The sequence below is a fragment of the Rattus norvegicus genome, chromosome 4 (genome assembly GCF_021556685.1).
Source record: "Rattus norvegicus strain SHRSP/BbbUtx chromosome 4, alternate assembly SHRSP_T2T, whole genome shotgun sequence".
In the NCBI taxonomy this organism is placed as follows: domain Eukaryota; kingdom Metazoa; phylum Chordata; class Mammalia; order Rodentia; family Muridae; genus Rattus; species Rattus norvegicus.
The window spans coordinates 140,857,983-140,883,067 of record NC_141537.1 but is presented as its reverse complement, the minus strand read 5'-3'; the positions used below and the strand labels follow the sequence as shown (position 1 = coordinate 140,883,067).

At 40.3% G+C, this 25,085-nt stretch overlaps 1 protein-coding gene across 6 annotated transcripts in view; it reads left to right on the top strand.

Annotated features, from left to right (window-relative positions):
- The first annotated feature begins 2,784 nt into the window (after positions 1-2,784).
- Positions 2,785-25,085, top strand: part of Il5ra (interleukin 5 receptor subunit alpha) — a 38,334-nt gene continuing 16,033 nt past the window's right edge. Inside the window, exons 1-12 of one of the 6 annotated variants that reach the window (XM_087655525.1) lie at positions 3,016-3,152; positions 4,012-4,166; positions 4,861-5,009; positions 6,780-6,925; positions 7,305-7,383; positions 7,481-7,732; positions 9,207-9,346; positions 10,623-10,761; positions 12,805-12,958; positions 13,035-13,222; positions 15,127-15,272; positions 18,384-18,522. In XM_087655525.1, the coding sequence (XP_087511651.1) occupies positions 7,558-7,732; positions 9,207-9,346; positions 10,623-10,761; positions 12,805-12,958; positions 13,035-13,222; positions 15,127-15,272; positions 18,384-18,522 (1,081 nt within the window). In that variant the 5' untranslated portion in view covers positions 3,016-3,152; positions 4,012-4,166; positions 4,861-5,009; ... (1 more) ...; positions 7,305-7,383; positions 7,481-7,557. 6 annotated transcript variants of the gene reach the window in all.

Here is a 25,085-nt window from a genome sequence, read left to right as displayed (position 1 = left end):
ACACTTTAGTCGTGAGACTTTCAATTCTGGTTTTTATCCTGCTGTATGTTCTGAGACTTAGAATTAGGCAGATACTCAACATGAGCGCAAATGGTTGGTTTTGCCCTCTGTCACTTCTGCTATCCTTGTAACAACACTATGCCTAGGGAAGTCCTACTCCAAACGTCCTGTAGGTGCCTGAATCAATCCTGAACCCATTATGTGACCTGGAACCCAATGCAAAATAAACTAGACTCCGGTGAAAAATGAGACATGCAGGTGAGAAGTAGGTGCCTTTCAGTGATGACCACTGCTAAGCTAACATGCCTGTTCTGTGTGAATAGCTAAGACACCTACAACTTAGATATAACCTCCCATCCTTCATCTGACTAAAACAACATTAAAAATGTGTGCGTGAGTATGTGTGCATGTGTGTGTGTGTGTATGCACGTGCGCATGCGTGCGCACGCACACATTCTTTTCCTATAATAGCTACTTATTAAAAGTCCTTGATAATAATGGGAAGAGTGCTACATCTTTGTAATCCCAGAATACAGAATACAGAAGGAAGAGACAAGAAGATCACAAGTTTGAGCTTATCCTTGGCTATGCAGCTAGTCTGAGGCCAGTCTAGGTTGCACAAGACCCTGGTTAGACAAACAAATAGACAGACAAACAAACAAAAACCCATAAAAAAGCTGACCACAATCATAATCACCCATTTTATTATCCACACAAGTTAAGATTAAGAAGCCATATGTCTTTTACCTATCCCTATATTTCTTTTCCTGCAATGTGTTTCAGTCTCTTCTGTATAAACCTTGCTCTATAGATCACACTTTAATAAGCTCATTTAGCCAGAGCTCAAGGAGAAGTCAGTGAATCTTGCTTCCTATATAATTGCAATTCAGATTTCACCTAAGCCATTTGGCTAAATCCTCACTATTTTCCTTCTGAAGGAAGGAGGAAAATTTAAAAAACAAAACAAAACAAAGCAACAATAAATTTTGTGAATTCTTTTAGAATTTTCCACTATGTCTTTGGACACTAATATTTTATCTTAAAGAATGAAACTGATGTCATAAAATATAAACTATGCAGATTCTTGCCTTTGTTTATTTCCTTTGGGTTCACAGGAAAACATGGGAGAATTATGAGCATATTATTCGTTTTTATTGGTATAGTAAGTTAAAATATCAAACCATACCCCTGGAAACAATGATATTCAGAGGCATAGCCAGAATAATTTTCTGAAAGTCTTCAGAGGGTCTGGCATTATGTATATCTGAAATCCGTAAATACATTTCGAATAAGCACGTGTAAGAAATACAGCAAATGTTAAAAGTAGCACTTTAAGGACACAGCATTCTGTGGTCACGATGAGTAACAAGTATTTCCAGTGTTCTTTAGTAATGAATGTGGTGCATCTAAACTAAGACATACGGTACTCTGAAGAGCGAGCCAGATGGCTGAAACTCTGTCTAAACTTTCCTGGACAGCTCTCAGCAAAGAACGGGATTTCTTTTTTTTTTTTTTTTTTTTTTCTGCTTCTTGTTTCACTTCTTCTTTCCCCGAGGAAGATCACATTGTTCAGGTCATCAAACAACAATTGATCTGGTTTCATTTTGGCATCTCTTTCAGATGGTTACCTTGGGAACCCCAGGCACACACAGAGTACTGTACTTACACTATGCGGACACTGAACCATGTGGCAACTTCCTTCCGGGGACTTATCATTTATCATCTTACAAACAGAAACATTGATCTAGCCTCCACAATGGCCTCCCTGTATCTGCTCAGAGGGGATGGCTGCCCCCTCTTCTCTGAAAGGCTTCAGTATTGGCTTCTCTGGGGACCAGGAGTCCTGTACCAGGTATTGCTACAGCTGAGCCTGCAGCTGGCCTTTGGGAGGCAGGTACCATTATCCGGCTCAAATAATAATGCCCTGAACACACTTCTTGTGTACTCTTACTCTAAGCCAGTGCTTCTTAGACCTGTGGGACGTGACCCCCCACAGGGCTCACATACCAGATATCTTGCATATCAGATATTTGCATTATGATTTGGAACAGTAGCAACATTACAGTTGTGAAGTAGCAAGGACATGATTTTATGGTTGTTGTTAGAACCATTGCTCTAAGCTATAGTTAAAGGGGAAAGTATTTGCTCTGCTAGTCACTCAGCATGAAATTCCCCAGACTGAGACATCCAGAAAAAAAACAAAAGGCAGGAGATTTGAAGTGCATCTGTGTCAACCTAAGCACCACAAGGAGGCCAGGGTGCCACACTGGGCACTGAGATATGATTCAGGGAAACTGGCGCTGTCAGCACTTAGGAAGGATGAGCTGGGTCAGGCTAGATAGACTAGCAATTCATTACAGCCAGACTCCTAGGCACTCCTCTCCCCACAGGTTCACTTAAGGATTCAGAACTTCAGGACAAAGCAGAAGGAGTCGGAGGGCCTGAGAAGCACACTTCAGGATCAGGGTGGAGGGAGCTGCCCATGTGTCAGGCCCTGTGACCTATCAACTCACGAGCCGACTGTTGGGATAATGACTAGATACAGTACCTTCGCTTGTGTGTATGTGTGTGTGGGGGGGTGCAAGCTTTTGACAGTGAACAATGTGATCACTAAGACTCCAGTGTGGGCCTGCTTTGATAGGCTGCTTTCCTGGGAATCTTCCTCCAAAGAGCAGTCATGTGGTCTTTCCATTGTAAGAGAAACTGCAGGTGTCTTCTTAACTATGACAGCTCTGATGATGAAAGAGTAAAAAACTTGCCTTCAAGTCAAACACCGGTATACCCAGAGAGGAGGTGCACAGCTGCTGGCTTACATCGTGACAGCCACTTCTCAGTAAGCAGGAATAAAACTCAGTAAGCTTGACTCACTGTGGGGTTGGTGGGGCAGATAAATACCTTTTTCAATGACTAGGCTGGAGACAACACCCAGGACCCCCCACCAAAAGGAGGGACAGGAAAAGAGAAATAATTGGTAAACACAGAAAATGTTTCAATAGAGAAAAGAGGAAACAGAACACTTTGTAGCCCTGTTATCAGCAGACACAGAGCTAACACTGGGGATACCAAACTTGAAGAAGTTCACTGGACAGGTCGGGGTATGCAGTTCAATTTTTGGTGGTGTTTCTTCTGTATCTAATGTGACTTCACCCAAGGTGAGTCCTATTAAAGTAATGCCTTGTGTTTTGTCAACGTCCCTGGAAGTAGAAGACATGTGCTTCCTGCTGCTGTTGAAGAGTTTACAAAATTAAAAAAGTAGGTATCTAGTGATAAGACTTCTTCAAAAATATATGAGTTTAGAAAATAGGTTATTGATGTAGTTAGAGTCATGAAGAAGTTTCAGGGTTAATTTCAAAAGTTACAAATTCAGAGACAAACAACAATGAGGTAATGATGTCATCATATAACAAGTTATTTTGTTTCTGGTGTCTGCTGAAATTTCTTTGGTATCTGTGTTTTTAATTTTATCTAAAATATACAAAAGGCTGATGAATGTCTCCTTTGGCTTTACGCTTAGTAACTAGGTACCTATATCTGGGAAGATATATGTTCCATATACACAGAAAGCATGAATGGAAAGGAACCTAAAAAAATTAAATTAAATTAAATTAAATAAATAAATAAATAAAATAAACAGAAAAAGAGTGGAAAGACAGGAAAAACCATAATTCAGTGAATTATAATTTTGAGCATTTCATTACCTGTTATTTCTGCATGTTCATATGCTCTCTTCAATAGTTATCTGGTGATAAATCTATGTCGTTGATTACTAAACATTTATATTTTGAAATATAATCAAGTTTTAGAAATCAAACTGTCTCATTTGTTTAGCATTACTTAACATGCATGTGGGGAAATCTTTAAGTAATGTATGCAAGAAGCTAGGCTTGCTAGGCGTTCCCCACACAGTCCCACAGCTGATCTAAGCCATCTCTTTGTTGATGTTGAACTGACTTGCCTTGCCTCATTGGGGCTGGGTAATAATGACTTGTCCCCATTCTTCACTGGACCAAGTCTATTAGGCATGTGCCCTGGACCCGGTAGAGTGATACACGCTGGAGCTATGATGGAAAGCCAGATACCACAGGCAGTGGCGGTTCTCAACTTCTAATGGTTCTCAACTTCTAATGTTGAGAACCCATGGAACTGAAGGGATCATCTGCAGACAGGTATGCCCACCAATGAGGAACCATCGATGTGGATAATACTTAGTGCCAAATGAGATTGGTGGGAGGGAGTTAGGTATTTGTAGCAAACATTTTCTCTCTGTACAGAATACTGAGGGTGGCAAGTATTTGAGTCTGGTCCTATGGACTGTTTGTGTTTATGACCACAACTTAAAAATGAGGGTGGTATTTTAGTATAGTTTAAAAAATTATTCAGAAGTCTGGTGGTGGGAAAGATAAAGTGCTGTGCGGGTCATCTCATTTCTCATTTATATTTTTATGAGTATGTCCAGTTTTTTACTGTGGGGTAACCTGGTGTACCTAGCTAAACACATCCTTTGTTTTATGTCTCCATAACCCTCACTAAAGAATTGGCTGACTACGCTGTACAGGCTTAAACCGCGGAAGCAAATCTTTCTGTGTAACACACTAAAAATGCATGAATCTTTCTAGCCGCTTTTCGATTTCTGCCATTCGGGTTGTGCTTGGAATTAAACATCACCACAAGTCACACACAAAGGCTCTAAAAACAGGGCTGCCAATACAATTTTGGTTGTAAAATGAATACTCTGGGCATAAAAATTAATTTGAAAGGGAAAAATCGTATTTCTGAACTTCAGCAGAATTTGACTGATTCTCAGGAACATTGGGGAAGTCCATCATTAATGGCTAGAGCCTGACTCAACTTAATTTCTAGAAACATCTGTCATGAAAAAGATCACACTCCTTTGGTCTTCTAAATTTCAAGAAGGGCTCTCAAGAAATTTAAGATCACTCACAGAAAAGTTACGTGAACAAGTTCCTTACAATCACCCTCAAAGATAGAGCATGGATTTCTGCCAGTAGGTAGGCAATCTTTATTCTCTTTAATCTGAATTTGCACTAAAGTTTAATAATGTAATGGGTTTGGATTTCATTTTAATTGGTAGCCAAGAGAAAAATGAGTTAGGCATATTGTCATCTTGAGATTGTACAAATAAATAAGTAAAGCTACCAGATTAACTATATTTTAATATGACGACTTACAGCTCATTTGATAATAGTATAGAACTTTGAATGTATGAAAAAAAAAGCTTAAATCTTTTTCCCTAACTAAAGATGATGTCTCTTGCAGAAAACTCATGTGCTTTAAAAAGCCACAAAGAGACCAAACCTAGAGTAGCTTGGGGAAACAGAGTTAGCTAAGCACAGGAAACAAAATATTCAGATACCAAAGCTCAGGTAATATCCAGCCTTTGCTGAAATTTATCTGCTCATTTTTGAGATATCTGCGACCTATTTTGGCACCTTGAGATGTCCAATATCTCAAAAGGATTGCCTGAGGCATAAAAAAATCGGGAGGTACGAAAAATCATGTTGCTGTTAATGGCCAAAACTTAGTTTCAAAAAATGTTTTAGTGACCAAACTTGAAAGAGAATTCTATTTTCAGCCACTATAAAATCAGAAGACAAGGTAAATTCTAGAGGAGAGTGCTTACTAATATAAAATATTTAATTACTTCCCCACTGAGATATTCAGCGGAGTCATCATTTACTTCAACAATTTAATTGCGAAGGATAAACAGATGTTTGTTATTTTTACAAGCACTGTTAAGACACTTCCTGTTTTACCAGACAGTAAAAGTCATGACAGTGTATTAATGTGAGGGGGTTTTTTTCTGACCTAGAACTCCTGTTAATGGAAAGCAGGGAAGGTAGGACATATAGAGCATCATGTCAGGAAATGCTGACATCTAAAGATGCCGCTTTCATAACTCGAACCAGCAGTTATCTCTGTTGTTATTAAGGGTATGTTAGCTGAGCTTCTCAGACTTACTGCGTTAGAAATGCTTCCCTTTAGCCTGAAATGTCCGACTTGTTGAAAATTTAGAAGACTAATGCAGTGTCTGCTTTCATGGTCATGCCCATGATCAGTATAAAAATTCACTTATATAGGGAGGAAATGTCACGGAAAAGGAAACAGGATTGTTTTGATGAAAACTGGCACAACTCTGATAAGTTTATTTGAAAAAAGAAAGGACGAGAGAAAGAATCGAATACCTTCTATATGCTGTCTGTTTACAGCTGATGTGTTAGTCCTCTAACTTGAGCGGTAAGAGCAGTGTGTTAAGTAAGACTTTGTAAGATAAGATAAGAAGCAAGAGTATCTGGTATTGATTTTCAGAAATTATCCATTTAATGAAGGTCTTTCCTTTGCCTGCACTGGAGTAAGACTTGGAAAATATCTGGTCACCTAATTTTTTTTTTTTAAAGAAAAGCTTCATCGTATTGATTAATTTAAAAAAATATTTATTTGTGGAAATGCTAAGGTCTAATCAGGGTCTTCCATAGTCTAAGGAAGTGTCTCTGACTGAGCTACATTCCAGCCCTGTAAGTCGTTTTAATTACTGCCAAGATGCAAAAGCATTTTTTTTTTCTGAAGACCTAAGGTAGGTCTTCACACAGAAACACACACACACACACACACACACACACACACACACACACACACACACACACACACACGATAATAAATACGTGAGGAGGCACATGTCAGGTTGAATCCACACACACTGCTCATCTTTAAAGTTAAGCTTGAGAGTTTCTGAGGGAAACCTCCAGGTCTCTTATCTACAGGTCCTAGCAGGAACGATTGCATACCCCGTTGGACTCCAGGGATGTGATTGTCTGCTTGTCCTCATTCACTGAACCTAAGATTCTATTCCCCTTACATTGGATTGCCAAGCTGTTTCCTGGAAGAAGAAATATTTACCCTTTTCCAGGTGTGTGACTATGCTTCTTTGTCCTCCCTTGGCCTGTTCTCATCTGAGTGCTTCGAAGGGTGAATCATCTTCTCCCAACCTCAAAGCACCACAGACTGATCTTGGAATTGTAAAGGCAATTTATATTTCTCACATTACAAATTGTTATCAATCTAAGTTTCTTACCATGCTGACTTCTGGGGGGAAAGTGGTGGAGATAGAACCTAGGACTTCCTATGTGACACTCTACCACCCTAATTAAAGCCCCTAATTTAAAAACACATGAGTGTGAGTGGTAGTGTTTGTGTTTGCTGTTAATTGCTTAGAGCTTTTCCCATTCCAAAGACTGTTCTTATGTCCTGGATACTGATCCTCTCCTCTTTTCTTCCCTTTCTTCTAGCTCTACACATTTGCTCGCTGGATTCTAAAAGGAAGACCCATCTCTCCTTGTGTGTCTTCTGAGCTTTGGTTCTTCCTTTGTGAGTCAAATAAGAAGTCTGTATCTATTGTGTCCCCAAACACATAGTGGGAGCACTTTCTCAATTAATTGTTTATTTATGTCATTTGTTTCCAAAGACTATGATCTGCAGCACAATAGCACTGTTCCATATGCATGCCTTCCTAGCATGTAGACAGATCATGGCATTTGCTAAATGACCAACTCTCTGATCTACTGTTGGAGAGTAGCTGCCAGCTTTCCTTACAAACGACAACACAGTGAACTTGGACGTTCGTCTTCCACGTTTCCGACCACCATGGTGCCTGTGTTACTAATTCTTATGGGAGCTTCGGCAACACTGCATGCTGACTTACTTTCTCCTGAAAAGTGTAAGCACCATCTATTCAATAATGTTTGGTTTTGTTAAAGTACATTATAATATAGGTAATAGAGTTTTCTCCCAAATAAGGATTCAACTGGGAAATTTTTATAAAACCGTATAAGCTCTTGAGATTTAAGAAGGTCGTGTGGGCAAAAATGTAAATTCTATGCTTTAGTGGGAAATTCAATTCTAAGAGTACAAACGGAAGAAAGCAGCCTCTGGAGGCCACATTTAGGTCTTCAACCTCCACCGGGAACTTTACAAAAGGCTTCAAAAGAAGCAAGAACAAAAGTTTACCATTTCTCTTTTCTTCTCTTCCCCAAAACTTGTTGATCTAAGGGTTTAGTATGAGAACGGAGGTTAAGAGAGGAAAACTGTCTGAAGACACCAGCCCAGCTCTGTCTAGAATTCTCTATAAAGACCACGTTTTACCAAGAAGTTGAAATACACCCAGCACATCTAGAGCAATGGACTTTGGGGTTTAGTTAGCTAATTTAGAAGGGAAAAGCCATAATAGCCAGCGGCTGCTGGAATAAACGTGAACTGCATAGACAGTCCTGGAAACCCTTACGTGTCAAACGCAGGTGCAGAGTCATGAAGAGCCTTGAAAGGTCAATGGAAAGGACTGGCAATTTAGTAAATGAATAAATTAAAGATTGTAATATGTGTATCACAATGCATAGTGTACCTTGGTTTAGGTAAGAAAGTTTAAGAAGTTATTTAAACATATGCCCAGAGAAATATAACAAAGTGAGATGCCTACTGAAATGGTTTTCTTTTCCTTTCGCTCATTGTGCTTTACAGCACCTGTACAATGATGCCTCTACAATCAGTGGGTACTGATTTTTTTAATTAAGTGAAATATTTTAATTTGAAAGCAAATCCTTGTTTAGACTCAAATAGCTTTGGTGATGGCTCATAATGAGAAATGCATGTATTTTACTTTGTGAATTACGGGTTTTATAATTAAGTAGGTACTTCTATGCAATGGAAACAGACATTTAGGAGACAACTGTTGTCATGTTTGATATAACCCCTATTCCTGGTGTCTTCTACTTATCTTCTGTACTACTGTGAAAACAATGGGGTGGAGATTAGAACTCCAGGAGTTGTCATACCCTTTCACTGGTTATGAGGCTTATTTTGAAACTACAGCTTCAATAACAATATGGTAGGCGACTCATACTCAAGAAAAACACGTGAAAGTTACAAATAACACTTGTACGACGAACTAGCAATACTTTTAAGGAACTTTTTTGCCAAATTATTTCAGTATTATATATCTTAATAAGTCACGACAAACCACATGTTATTTAATAAAATGATTAAAATATGCTCAGCATGAGGACTGTAGCTCATGGTAATATGACTGTCGCACACACACCAACTCTGAGTTTCATCTTCAGCACAGTACGTAAAAGTGTTCTTTATGGACAACGGCACATTGTATCATTGACTTTCCTTTTGTTTTTATTCAATAGTTTTACTTCTGCCACCTGTCAATTTTACCATTAAAGCCACCGGATTAGCTCAAGTTCTTTTACACTGGGACCCAAATCCTGACCAAGATCCTGTGGATCTAGAGTACCATGTGAAAATAAATGTTCCACAAGAAGACGAAGTACGTGTCGGGTCTGATGACAATCATTACTGAGAGTGAATATTCATTTCTAAACTGCATTTTTCCTCATGAAGTGAAATTCGTGATAAAGAATAGCCAATTACTAAAGATCTTGTTGTGTTACCAGCAGGATCTGTAAATTAGACTGATGCTTATTACTCAAGATGAAACAGTAGCATAGAAGGCTTTATTTCAAGGAAAATTCTCTCCTTCAAGAAAGAATATTCTCTACTTCCTCCCTTTTTCTCCCCGATTTTCTCCTTTCTCCTCCCTCCACCCCATGTGTGTGTATGTGTGTGTGTGTGGGAGCAAGAGAGAGCATGTGTTTGTTACATACGTATTAGTGTGGGTGTGTGCACACGTGCAGGCAGGAATGCACGCAGGTGAGGCCCACAGGTCGATACTTTCCTTAAACACTCCCCAAGACCTTATATTTTTTTGAGAGAAGGCTCTCCCTGAATTGCAAGGCTAGCAATAATTTTGCTAGGATGAGGAGCTAATGACATTTGCGGATCCACCTGTCTCTGCCCCATTCTCCTCAGTGCCGAGGTTAAAGGTGCATGCTGCCATATGCCACTTTTACATTTATTGTAAAATGTATTGACTGAGCCATCTTAACAGCCAGTGTGCCAACTTTTGAAGTGGAATGTATTTGTATTTGATAGCACTGTTTACATACTTCCTAAACTGTTGATAAAACCAGAACAAAGTAGTGAGCAAAATGGTACAAGGGTTAGCAAAGCCAAGGTCAAGGCCAAGTTGTGTACTATGTTATGGGTCTTGAGTTGATTTCTTAGGGTCTCAGATTTGTGATATGGATGTGATAACATGACCACCATGTATTACATTTATAGTAAGGCAAAAGAAAGGGAGATGTCATTTGTATTAACCATTTTGCAGTAAATATGAAATTTTAAAGAATTTCATGTCAAGAAGTTGCTCCAGGAGAGGAGACTGGCATCAAAGTTGAGAATAAAAGGCCACTTGGGAAGCAGAGGCCAGTGGATCCATGAGTTTGTGGCTTGCCTGAACTACAGAGCATGTTCAAGAAGAGCCAGGACTATCCAGAGAAACCCTGTCTCAAAAAACCAAGAAAAAGAAAAATGAGGAATATGTTCATGTGTCACTGAAAAACTGTTAATTTTAAGATGGCTCTTTTCTAAGAAGATTACTTCATTCCATTTTACTTCTGAATCATTTTCAAAGTAGAGTCAAGGGCCTATTTGATTAATGTTGTTTTTCTCTTACATGCCATGCTTGGCGGGTTTTATTTTAGTATGATACTAAAAATACTGAAAGCAAATGCGTGACCCCACTTCATGAAGGCTTTGCAGCGAGTGTAAGGACCATTCTGAAGAGCATCCACTCTCCCCTGGCCAGCAGCTGGGTTTCTGCTGAACTCAAAGCTCCACCAGGTAAAGGACATGAGACATCAAAGTTTTGTAGCTTTTACCTTTCAAAACAGGAAAGAAAAGACACCTTTCAATAACCCAGCACCATGCCTTCCAATCCCCTTCAACGGCACCCACATTCCAACCACACCTGTCTTAGGCTGTCCATTGTCACCCTAGGATATACCACTTTCCTAAATCATATGTGTCCTAACCCCACATATGTTACTGTTTTCATGCCTTTCTCCTATTCACTTCACTGAAGAAGATTGTGCCTGTATTATTAGTCAGCTTTCTTTTTACTATAACAAATATGTAAGATAATACATCTATTTTGGTTTCTGGTTTCAGTGGGGGTTTCCACCCCTGACCTGGCAGTCTGTCAGTTTCTAAGCTATGCGATAACACAGCACATTACGCCAGAATCAGGTGGTAGATGTCTAAAGCCAGGAAGCAAACAGGAGGCATAAAAAGGACAAGGGTCCAACTCTCTTTAAGGATGTATCCCCGAACACTTCCCAGAAGGCCCCAACTCAGAAAGGGTTTCCCACTTCTCAATAGCACCAAGAACTGCAGAACAAAATCTTTAAAAATTAAACCCTGGGGGCTCACTTAGCCAAAAATCTCCAGACTGTATTGGTGACAACATAGATGCTTGCATTAACTCATAATTCTTCAAAGAGTTCCCAACAGGTTTCAGTTTAAGTTAGGATGGTACCTCAAAGAATACAGAGGAATATAAATATGGGTCATTGTGTGCCATTCATTAAGCCATTATTCTATCTCTTAGGAACAATTGAACTTCCTTTAAATGATATTTCTTTCAGTATTAAGTTTGTATAGTTCTGATAGTTTCCTGAGTACCCCCAATACATGTTGACAATAAGTGTGTATAATTTATGCCACTAACCAAGTGAAAAGTCACACTGAATAACTAACTGTGAGTTGGAACTGAAAAGCTGCTTTGACCTGACATGGACTGTGTGGATGCTTACTATTTGGAATATACATACATGAATACATGCATACATGTACACACAGAGTAAAGGGGGGAAGGCCTGAACCCATGGACTGCATATTCATAGATTCAACTATCAAAAGTATTCTAACACAAAAGCATCTATACTGCTCATGAACAGACTCTTTTATGCCACTGTCTTCTAAATAACACAGTGTAACAATGATTTTTAGAGCACTTATGTTCAATATTCTAAGTTATGCAGAAAGGATTTATATTGGACCAGAGGTTGTGTAAGTTACATGCAAGATGACATCATATAAGGGAGCTGCACGTTGATGATTTTAGCATGGGGTAAAGTTCTGGAACTCATATCATAGATACAAAGGCATGATTGTATAGACACATGTGTATATGTCATATATAATGTGCACATGTGTGTTATAAGACAAACCATCCAGTCAGTTTCCTGTCTCCAACATTTATATGCCAATATTTCCCAAACATAATTTTGGAAAATGTGGTACAAACAAACATTTGAAATTTCAGATTTTAAGTCACGGCATGTTAAGGAGACTTTTGCAAGCTGTTGGACACTGGCTCTCTAATGTAAGGATAAGAGTTCTGGGCATTGCCAAAATGCATCTCCTGAGCAGTAATCCATGTAATTCACAAGACATGGATACCAAGGAATGGCTCATATGATTGAGGAAGAAAGGGGACGCTGGAGAACTTCCTTGATAAAACCTCTCATTTACAGCCAGAAAAACTGGAATCTAGACATCATATGAGGCAATGCCTGATAGTCTGGTATTGATAAACATAGCATTAGAATGCTGAAGTTGTTGGACACATGACACTACACTTGAACTTTCAGACATTCATCTCACTGACACATATCCATATCTGCATCTGAAGTAGCGCAGAATTTCTTCATGTCAAGGCTTTATAACTCTAGTTTCATTTCTTCAGTAGATTTGCCCTTTGCAAATGAGTTTCTATAAATGGATGCTTGTGGTCACTCATAGTCAATAGTATCTTAAGTAAAAAGCACAAAATTCAGAAGCTATCAAGGCAATGTTTTGTCCTTTGTATTTGTGGTCCTCTAGGATCTTCTGGCACCTCGGTTATGAATTTAACTTGTACCACAAACACTGTCAAAAGTAGCCACACCCACTTCAGGCCATACCAAGTTTCTCTTCGTTGCACCTGGCTTGTTGGCAAGGATGCCCCTGAGGACACACAGTATTTCCTATACTATAGGTCAGTATCTATTTTTACTTATGCAAATTATCCATTTCCTCTTCCCTTATAAACACTCATGGGTATTCCAATTTAGGTTTAGTGTTTGGACTGAAGAATGCCAAGAATACAGCAGAGATGCACTGAACAGAAATATTGCATGCTGGTTCCCCAGGACATTTATCAACAGCAAAGGGTTTGAACAGCTTGCTGTGCACATTAATGGTTCAAGCAAGCACGCTGCAATCAAGCCCTTGGATCAGCTGTTCACTCTATATGCCATTGGTAAGAAAGACTTATCCCAAGGTGGGAATAACGGAATAGCACAAACTTGGCACAGGAAAGAGTGTTTCTACCTTTCAAATGTTAACTACCTAACCAACATAGGAAAACCACTGGGGAAGGGTTCCTAAGTCTACATAAATATCTGGCAATGTAAGAGACTACTCTGGGCATAGCAAGAGGTTGAATTGCATTCTTGGCCCCCATCCATGAATTATCCAACTTGTATCTTCTACTGGTTCTCCTCCCCTGAGGTGGGACCAAATCATGACTCAAACATATTTTTTTGAGGGTAGAGTCCTCCCTGGTAGAGAATGGTTGCACTAGGAAAAGCAAAGCCACTCCTTAAGAGAAGTCACAGCAGTACTCATCTGCTCTGTTTTCATGAAATGTACATCCATGGGTCTTGTAATAGATTGTACCCAGAGTCATTCTGAGCCTTTCCCCCACAGTATGGTCCCTCAGCAGTCCAAAGGTATCCAGGTTTCCCATCATGTGGCTCTTCTTTCAAAGCTAACTTTCTCTGATCCTCATTTATCCTTCCCAGTGCTTTGAACTTATCTCTATGCTTTTAAACAAAATGTTGACAGGTCTCTCTCCTCTCCTCTCCTCTCCTCTCCTCTCCTCTCCTCTCCTCTCCTCTCCTCTCCTCTCCTCTCCTCTCCCCTCCCCTCCCCTCCCCTCCCTTTCCCTTTTCTCCCCTCTCCCCTCCTTTCTTCCATCTTCCTCTTCTCTTCCCCAGCCCTTCCTTCACCTCTCATATGTGTGTATGTAGTGTATATGTATTGGTGCAGGTGTACTTATCCATTAACATCAGGATAGCATCTTCAATTGCTCTTTCACTTTATTTGGTGGGGAGTAGAAAGTTTCAATAGATCTGGAACTTGCCATTTTGGCTACACTGGCTGGCTACCTAGTGAGGACCCAACTATTTCTGCACAATAAGTAAAACTGCCTTCTCCTTTCACTCCTCTCTCTCTTTACTGCTTTCTTAAGGAACTTCCATTTCCTCTGTCTTCTTGTGAGAGCTTGGCGTACCCTATTCTGTAAGATCTTTCTCTGATTTGTCACTTTGCCTGCCAGTCAATTAGACATCACTTCCAAACATCAGTGCTTCCTTCTACCAATTAACTTTACCATTATTGTTTGGGATTAAAGATGTGCACTAAAGACAGGTCTGTATTCCAGTCACAGGGATGAATTCGATATGCTAAGGGCTGGGCCATGCCACAACTAGAAACTTTTTTTCAAGTAAATAACACAGTCTTGAGGTTCACAATGTGGTCAATGTGGTCAAATATCCTGCCACACCCAACTGCTACCACCAGCTTTTGAGTTACAGCTGTTTTCACTTGGATTTTGGGAATCTAAACTTGGGTCCTGGTGCTAATGTGAAAGCACTTCGCTCCTGTAAAGACTTATTTGGTCAATGTGTTCTTTATACACAGAAGCTTCTTATTCTATCTGATCAAACCAAATCCAAACAAAACAAAAGAACAATAACAAAGAACAAACACTGAAGCCAAAAGGAGAAGTGCTTACCTAGAGTTGTCCCCTGCTGGAAAATGGAGGTGGGGCACATGGTCCATGTTCTCACCATCAGCACAAGATTAACCTGGAAAGTTTAAGAGCTGCTGGGTATACCTTACAATGAGCCGACAGGGGAAATGAGTCAATCAATCACTTTCATTGTAGTGATTTCTGTTCTTCATTTGTGTAAGTCTATTTGGTACAGCCATACCAAGAACCTCATGAGAAGCTACTTGCTTCCTGTGGCTTTGAGATTGGTTGATTTAGACCTAATGGTAAACCTCGGAAGACCATATCTTAGAAATGGTGGGTTGGGACTACCAGCCCTGATCGATGATTGTAAAGACTTGCCACTGACCTCTCTTCCTCTTACCTAGATCAAGTGAATCCTCCAATGAATGTCACAGTGGAAATTGAAAACAATTCTCTCTATATACAATGGGGAAAACCACTTTCTGCCTTTCCAGTCCATTGCTTTAAGTATAAACTGAAAATTTACAACACAAAAAATGGTTACTCTCAGGTAATTCTTCATATCATTCTAGTATTCCATGAGAGACATTCATTATTTGAAGAATATTTAAAACAGTGGCTCTCACTCTTACCTTTCTAATGCTGTGATATTTAATATAGTTCTTCATGTTGTGGTAACTCCGAACCATAAAATTATTTTTGTTATTATTTCCTTAACTGTAGTATTACTACTGTCATGGATTGTAATGTAAATATTTTGGGGCATAGAGGTTTGCCAAAGGGATCACAACTCACAGGTTGAGAACTGTTGACTTAAAAGTTTCAGTATTGACTGCTCTGGGTGGTTTTTATGTACCAGCAAAGTCAATGTTAACTTACATCTGCCCCAGGTATTACAGAAATAAATAAAATCTTACAGGACTTTCATATTGGAAAAAAAACAAACTTCGGGTTCAAAATAATACAAAGGATAAAATGAAACTCATTTGTAAAAGCTTTGATAAAAACACAAATGGTACAACTACTGGGCAAGTAGGAAGGCAAGTTTTCCAAAGGTTAGGATTATCCTAGGAGCCTGTAATTCTATCTCTAGGTAGATATGCAAAAGACTTCAAAACAGGGTCTCAAAGGGTGCTTGAACCGTGATTACAATAGCATGACTCACTATAGCCAAGAACTGAAGCAGCCCCAATAGCCACTAACAGATGAATAGAGTCAGGCTTGGTGGCACACACCTATGTGTGATTCCAGCACCCAGGAGGAAGGCTGAGATAGGAGGAATGTTATAAATTCAAAGCTAGTCTAGGCTGCATAGCAAGATTCTTACCTGAAAACAAACAATCTGAATCCCCAAATCTCTCTCTCTCTCCCTCTCTCTCTCTCTCTCTCTCTCTCTCTCTCTCTCTCTCTCTCTCTCTCTCTCACACACACACACACACACACACACACACCCACCAAGAGACATTATTCAGTCTTTGAAAGGAAATTCTGATATGAATATCATATTCATATCATATTCTATGATATGAATGAACCTAAGCAAGCAAAGGGAAATAAACAAATCGCAAAGAACAAATATGAATAGGATATGATTCTTCCTTTAATGAGATGCCAAGGGTAGTAAAACCATATATAAACAGAAGGTAGTAAGTATCCCCACTGCCAGGAAATGGGGGATGGAAAATGAGGGACCATTGTCTAATGGACACAGACAGATTGTGAGGCTTTCATTATTGAGTGATGTGAACTGACTAGAGGGTCTCATGCATGTAGAGAATGACACATTACCCCCCCCCAACCAGGAGCCTCTCATTCTTGCAAGATGAAAAGTATGTTGCAGTCTGCTTGCACAACAGCATGGCTGTTTAACAGTTTTGCCCTGCACATTTGAAAACAGTACGTATCTTATACCCATGGAGTTTTATTGTTTTATTTTATACATTGTCCATAACAACTGTTGCATAATTATATTTACCATTGTTTTAGCAATTTAAGCTCCACCCCACCCTACCCCACCCCACCCCCCAAAGGTAAATAACTTCTCATAGCCACAAAGCTGAGGAGTCAGGATTCCACCTCCTGTCTTACAAATAAAAGAAATCAAAAGTCTGTGAGGCTGCTCAGCAGGTAAAGGCACGTGCTGCTTAGAACACTTTCCTGAGTTGATTCCTGGAGCCCCCAGGATGGAAGGAGAGAATGGACTGCCTCAACTTCTCCTCTCGCCTCCACAGGCCTGCTGTGTCCTACACCCACGAGCATAAATAAATACTCCTAAAAATAATTAAAAGAGACAAACTAAACACAAGGAAACCAATATCTACAAATTGGCTGCTAGGGTTAGCACGTAAGGAGAGATAAGGCTTTGTTTTTGCAGTCTGGATTAAATCAAATCCTATGTCTTATTAATTTTAAACCATGTGGCAAATCAGGACTGGCTTTCTTTTGTAAAATTCTAATCTACCGTAAGTTAGCACTTTCATAAAGTAAGTTAAAAAGGTTCAACTAAAATTTTATATATATATATATAAATCTATATATAAATCTATATAATATAATCTATATATAATATTATATATATATCTCCAAAGATATGAGAATACAAGCTAATTTATATGCAAGCACACGATTCACATGCTTGTCTGTCACAGCCGTGTCCAACGGCTCTGCAGTTTGGAAACTGTGCTCTCACTGACTGCATTGATCTTATCAGAGACCAGTAATCAGCACTTCCTGACCCATACCAGTCCACAACCACATTACGCCGCCTGGTAGGGGTGTGAGGAAAGGAATAACCCAGAGGCACGCGAGGCATGCTTTCTTCAGCCAAGTGGTAGGGACTGAACTGGCCTGAACACAAGGTGAACAATAGTCTTATAACCATGTACCTTACATAGGGATTTAGAGTGGCTCTGTGGGGTTTATATTAAAAGCCAAACAGTTCCTACATTAAAACTCCAGTCATGGACAATGGGCAGCACGCATGGATTTTTCATGATAGACAAGTGTAGTATTTACAGGACAGAAGGGTAATTTTTTTTTCTTTTTTCTTTTTTCTATTCTTCGGAGCTGAGGACTGAACCCAGGGCCTTGCGCTTGGTAGGCAAGCGCTCTACCACTGAGCTAAATTCCCAACCCCCAGAAGGGTAATTTTGCTAGCAGTGTGAAAGTTGAATGTAGGGGAGAGGGGGACCATGTGTACACAGGGATATGAGCTACTAGGACAGTTGAAGGGATAGACCAGGAAAGCCCTCACAGAATGCGGCCATTGGGCAGAGCAGGATAGGTATAAACTACATGCCTTTTAGGCTTATGACTTACCAATGTGGTAGGGCAAGGTAACAGAGATTATGTATGTTGTTGAAACTGACCAGTTTTTCCATGTGAAACATTAATTTGTCCACACAGCATCAACTGACCATTTTATTTATTTATTTATTTATTTTTGTTTTATTTATTTTAGTTACAAGATCACTTTCTCCCATGGGGTAACTGCCAACTCTGCCAACTGGGAACTCTGTTGAATAAACTCATGACTATGCCCTATTGATTTTAGATTACTTGCTAAATAATGAGTCAGACTACCCACACGTGACCTCTCAAGCTGGTATTTCACATAAGTTACATGACTAGGCATTAAGATAATGTTATTTTTCCCATTTAGATGGAAAACCTGGTCACCAATAAGTTCATCTCAAAAATTGATGATGTTTCTACATATTCCATTCAAGTGAGAGCAGCTGTGAGCTCACCTTGCAGGATGTCAGGAAGCTGGGGCGAGTGGAGTCAACCGATTTATGTGGGTGAGTCCCCGCTGTGTATTTAAAAGCAGTGGCAACAGATAATCTCAGAAAATGTACATGTTCACTCGGGTCTTGAAATGGCTTGACTCTGCCTAATCTTCCATCCACCTACTGTGTCTGCACGGATGTCCTAGGAACCTGGTTGTCCTGCTTTTCACCCTAGCACAAACCCTTGCCGGGCCTATTTTATTTTGTGCAATTCTTGCTTTTATTTAGATGTTTCTGGTTGTGCTTCTATCCGTACTGTGTGTCTCTGTGTGCATGCATGAATGAATGCATTATGCATATGTGTATATGTGTGTGCAGGTTTAAGTACTCTGTGTGCTCACGGAAGACAAAAGGAAACATGGTTATCCTGTTCTATCATTCTCTGCTTTGGTCCCTTGAAGACACGGTCTCTTGTTAAACCTTGAGCTAAGCAGGTATCTAGTAAACCCCAGAAGTCCTCCACCCTCTGCCCACAACAGCGTTGTACTGATAGGTCCTCAGGCAGCCACACCCAGGGTTTCACATGGGTGTGAGGAATTTGAACTGAGCCTCTTTTGCTTGTACAAGACACACTCGAGCATGCTAAGGCATCTTCCCAACCCCTAATTATTTAGAGCAGATTTTTCTATTTTCAGAGACTTGCAGAGTCATAAGCTGTGGTAAGAAATGGAGGTCCAGTCTTCTTTTTAATCTAGTTTTTCTCCCTATGGTAACATCTTGCAAAATCTCTGGTATAATTTCAAAACTACAAAATTGGCACTGACCCCCCCCCCCCCCGTCCTCCTTGGAGCGTGTGGGTGTAATGTGTCATTATTTGTGTATCGTGGGTCTTATGCATTCTTAGCATGCGTGTCACAGCTCAATCAAGATGCCAAGCAGTCCATCGTACAATGGTTCCCTTTTTCTTTTGAAAACACACCCATCCTCTTTTGCTCCTCATCTCTAGCCTTTCGAAAGAACTAATTCAGTCCCCATCACTGCAATGTTTCTATACTCGGGTGTGAGTTCATACATTTGTTTCCCTTTGAAAAGAATTTGAAATTGAATAATTTTAAGGTCCGAGAAGCTGGGACCCATCCCTGAAACTTTAGCTTATCAGACACTATATAGGTCTAGGAATTGAGGCCTCTCTTGATCATCTGTGTTGGTTTTCCACCTATTGTTATTTATGATCAAATTGACTGGGTGCCATTCATGACAAATAACAGCGAATGGGTAGCAACTGTGGATGAGGGGGTGTATTTCTTGGATAAAGAAAGTTACCGGTACAAGTAGACATTTGCAGGATAGCATCGTAGATGATATTCATGTATTATCTTAGCTAAGTCTATCAAGAAACTCATTCTTCAGATAAAGATGTATATTTGGAAAGCTTAGATCATTTGTTTACCTCTGTAAGCATCAGGGATGGGGTGAACTCCAGGTTAACTCATCCTAGGGCCCAGTCTCTTAGCACTCTGTCATGGTGTGATACGTCCCTACATGTTGAAAAGTACTTAGGAAATTAGACTGGCATAGAGAACTTTTTGGTTAAGGCTGGTTCTATCCCCTCTCACAAAACCTATGGGATATCCAAGAGCAATTTAGGTAGGATACTTAAGGAAACAATTCTTTCAGGCACATGCTAAAATTATCTACTAAAGTAGTAAGTCATTCACTTGGGCTAAAGGGTGTTGATCCATGGGAAATTCTGGGGTCTGATCTATGCTCTGTGTGGTCTGAGTCAGAGCTGGTGGTTATCAAGTACATTTCCAGGGAGACAAGAATAGTGGAAGGGATCAAGACGTGGAGCACAGATCTAGGTCTGCATGAAGGCTGATCATGCTGCCCTGAACTCCTACAGGAGAATGTTGGCCCGATTGAACCAGTACCCAACCCAAACTGCCTTGTGCTGTGCCATGGCTCTGATAACAGTGGGGGATGGGGACATGGGCTCAGAGCAGCACCATGAGTTTCCTGGGGAGAGGAACTGAAAGGAAGATGTAGGGAACTGAAAGTTATACGGACTCACCTACTTCATAATTTTGCTGAGGTGAGTCTTCCTCTTCCTCCCTCTCTCCTCAGGTTGACACCCAACTAAAGGAACCTGACAAGGCACATAGAGGGCCTCTCTCAAAAATGCTTCTTTGCACAAATAAAACTCACTTAGTGTCCCAAGATTGAAACAAGACTCATCAGTCTCAGGCATTTTTAACCAGATAATTACTGTTGTCCAATCATGTGCCAGAAGCTTTGGTTATTGGCACTCTACAGAGAGTTTACGTTGGTTTATGGTTTATGTTGTTTATGTTGTTTCTCAAGAGCACAGATGTCATTGGTCTGAAACTACTGATGTTTCTCATTGTTGTCCCAACATTGCAACATAAACAAATATAGAAAAATATTAATATCGACCAAAAGACCTCAGATAAATATGGTAGAGACCAAGATCAGAGTCTTGGGTAAGAAGTTAACTGTGTTTTTTGTCTGCTTGAGTTTTGAAGTTCTAATCAATGTTGACTATTGATACTATAGGCTGAGGAAGCAGAAGTAGACAAAAGTCAGATCTGGATTTTAGCCAAGGCTCTGCCAATTGTGGTTCAATGAACCAAGTTAGAGAACACAGTACAATTTGGAGAAGAATTCTGAGAATATACTCAGGTTGTAAGTGGCGGTGATGGTCTCTGCCACCACATGTCTGGGACTGAGTGAAGTACCATGCCAGTCTGGGTTCTACTACTCTGACCTAGTACCTGACAGCTAACCTTTCTGGGCATCAGTTTCCTTACCTGTAAAGGTGACTGTTTCCTGGTTGCTTCTCTGGCTGCCACTCTTGTCACTCCACTCTCCAACATTCACCACCAAAGGACTGTAAGACTGTGTGAGACATCTCAAGAGTTTACCTTATATTTGTCTTTAACTTCACTTTCCACTCTCCTGCTCTATTACCATTTCCTAAATAACAGCGTCCTAGCTTGGACCTGGCTTCCTTTTTTTTTTTTTTGGTTCTTTTTTTCGGAGCTGGGGACCGAACCCAGGGCCTTGCGCTTCCTAGGTAAGCGCTCTACCACTGAGCTAAATAACCCAGCCCCTTGGACCTGGCTTCTTATATCCGCTCCCGCCCCAGGTGCACCTCATTGTTATTTGCTACTGCAAATCCTATTTCATTCATTGCCACCTAGTTCACGTTGAAGACCTGATTAATATTAGTGCTTACCTTATAAATCCATCCTTTCTGGAATTTACTCCTGTGCTCAGTTTGGGATCATTAGTGAATTTAATCAATGCAGATTCTCCGTTTTCATCAAGATGATTAATAAACATAATAGGAAGTCCAAGCCCCTCAGGGATATTTTGCATGGCTCTTCCTTATCCCTGGAGAATGTACTACCAATTACGCCCAGCTTGCAGTCTATCAGGCAGTTTTGTTGTTAAGTTCATTTTCTTCAAACTCCCTTCCTTCTTTTCTACATTGCCTTACAAATGGCCCCTGGGAACTCTCCTGGATTTTCACTATCGGGTCCAACAGGAATATCACCCATTCCTTTGAGATAATGTTCACCCCCATTATTTTAATTAAGGAAAGAAAATGAAAGCCTGGAGATATTAAATGACTCAGTCATTGTCAAATAGGCAAGAAGTAGCTATTAATGGGTAATTTCCCCAAATAAGTGACATATGAACCAATTAGCAAATTAGAATAGTTTAAATTAACTAATTAACCCATTATAGCCCAAGGTTGTTTCATAAAGAATGAGACACAGAAGAATGTGGATTGATGGTGTAGGGAGCTTAGGTAGGGGAGGTGACTTTTTCTGCTCTAGTGGCAAGGTCCTTTATCAGTCCAATAGGCATGGGGGATAGATAAAGGGAACAGCAAAGAACCTCTCTCTATCTGCTTGAGATTTTCCTTGAATCTACCCTGTTGCTCTGAGATTTTCAGAGCATGTATTTCCTCCTCCCCCCTCCTCCTCCTCCTCCCTCCTCCTCCTCCCCCCTCCTCCTCCTTCTATGATAGTGACCGTTTTGTTTTTATCAGTGCTCGTTATCAACTGTTCTCGATCAGCTAACTTCTGCTTTAAGAGCTGGACTTCCCTATTTCAAATGTTTTTCTCCTTCCCAGTCTTGAAGTTCCAGCTTCTCCTATTCTGTTGTCATCTCCGCCATCTCCTGTTTCCTGAAAACTTCCATGTTCTGGACCCCGGTCCCTGAAGCTTTGCTGTTTCTCATGCCTTCTTTTCTCCTCTACTCTGGGACATTCCGTCAATAAGTGTAAAATAATTTAATTCTAGAAATAAATGTTTCTAGGCTGCATCTTGCCCCCCCCCTCCTGAGAAATAAGAATGTTGACTGTGTTTATTTGTAGCTGTACCCCTTGTTAGGATCGGACCTGTTTCTTGTTAAGAGGTTAGACTGGACTCAACAGTGGTTCTCAACCTATGGGTCATGACCCCCCCCTCCCAGGTCGCAAATTAGCTCTTTAGCATATCAGATATTTACATTACATTTCCTAGTAGTAGCAAAATTACAATTATGAAGTGTAGTGAAAAATTTATGGTTGAGGGTTACCCACATTATGAGAAACTATATTAAAATGTCATAGCATTACAAATGTTGAGAACCATAGCTTTATGTGAACAGTGAGTTTGCTCCACTCTCAGTGAAGACTGTATCTGCCACTCAGGACCTGGTATTATTAGAAATAAGTGAAAAATGTGTTCTTCTAAAAAGCTTTCTTTAGGCTTAAGATAAGTGGCACTTAACCTGGGAGCAGAACAAGACTCAGTCACCCCAGCTTTCTCATCGCTCAGTCAGCAGCGTGGTCACCATTTACAGCGTGACTGCTGCTATCTACTGGGACAAGTCCTTCGGCAAAAAAGACATGCTGCTCATAGGAGATTTTGGCCTTCACTTTCCTGCTATGATATGAGCGAGGGTGTGTGTGTGTGTGTGTGTGTGTGTGTGTGTGTGTGTGTGTGTGATATGTGTGCAGGGGAATATGTGTCCTGGGGTGGGTGTCAGAGCTAAGCAAAAATCAATATGGCATGTTGAGGTGAGGTATTATCATGCTAAATTTGCTAAATTATACACCCAAAGTTCTGGGACTGAAATCTCATGTTTACCAGATTTTGTTGTGCAAACATTGTTTCTTAATTTAAATCTATTGGTTTAATAAAAATGGCTACAACCAAATACTGGAGAGACTAGAGATAGGCAAGTTTTTGAGTTATGTGGTTACATAGAAACATAGGGTGGGGTGGGGTGCAAAATGAGGGAGAGATGAGAAGATGCCATGGGAAAAGGGATTGTGAACGATGGCCATGAGGAGGGCTGGCCAGTTGGAATAAGAGTGGCCCAGGCAAAAAAAAAAAAAAAAAAAAAACCAAAACAACAACAACAACAAAAAAAACAAAAAACAAAAACAAAACCATGGCAAGTCATATCATGTGACTATTGAAAGGGTAGTATATACTAATAACTTAGAGGGTACATATCTGCCCTCTTTTATCTAGGAACTGAATGATCAAAGGCAGGGTAGAAATATCCCAACTGAGATCAAATAATGACTGCAACAGTGGCACATAGGCATTTGTGCTGGGTGGAAGGAGGGCTTTTATTCTTTGACTTCCTTGACTTGGTGTTCACGATAGAAACGCAAGGCAATTTACCTCTACCCGAAGCTTGTAGATGCACGAGCTGGGAGGAGACGGGGTTATCTTGAAGATCACTGAATGTACTTCTTTCGTGGTCCACAGTCTATCAAAGGCTCCAGCTTTGGCCCCTTCTTTCCTCTGCGCCTCTAGATTTCTGGCAGCCCTCTCTTCATCTGTCTGTCTGTTTGCCCCTCTCTTCATCTGTCTGTCTGTGTGCCCCTCTCTGTCTCTCTTCTCTGCTCTCTCCCCTTTCTTCTTAAACTCTTAAACCATTGTGAGACAAGGTACAAACCAGAATAAGGAAGAGGAAAGAGAAACAGGTAGGAGGAAAGGGGCAGTTTCAATTTCTCTGGGCTTCGAAAAGAATTCTGTCCATTTACAGTGTTAAGAGGTGAGAGAAGGGAGGCCCTGGGTCAAGACAGGGGAAAAATGCTTGGAAAGAAAACCAGGTGACCCCTCAGCAACAAGGAAAGCCCCACTTAGGCAACTGTCACAGCTGCCACTTTTCTTTGCAAGTGGGGGATTTCAGCTGGGCAGACATAGTAGTTGAATCAAACTGCTTCTTTGACTCAGGCTTCTGTGGTTTCAAGGTTGGCTGGATCTTGACCTACGACAAGCCTCAGGCCAGCTCACCTCGGCTCTGTGGGCTGTTCTACCATCTTGAAGGAAGGTTGCAATAAGCTTTCAGGCTCTGTTCCCTAACGCCAACAATTTTATTTTATTTTATTTTATTTTATTTTATTTTATTTTAATTTCAGGTGTAGCCACTTCTCTTGGTGGCCATACCAATCAGTCTTCCAAGCATAATAATTTAGGCCAAAGAAGGACTCTATCCCTGACCTTGGTCCTGTGCAAAGCAAGTTTAACAGTATCTGGGATATCTGTCTAAAAATCATTTTCTTACTAGACAAAGAATACCCAGCAGCAAGATTACCTATTAAT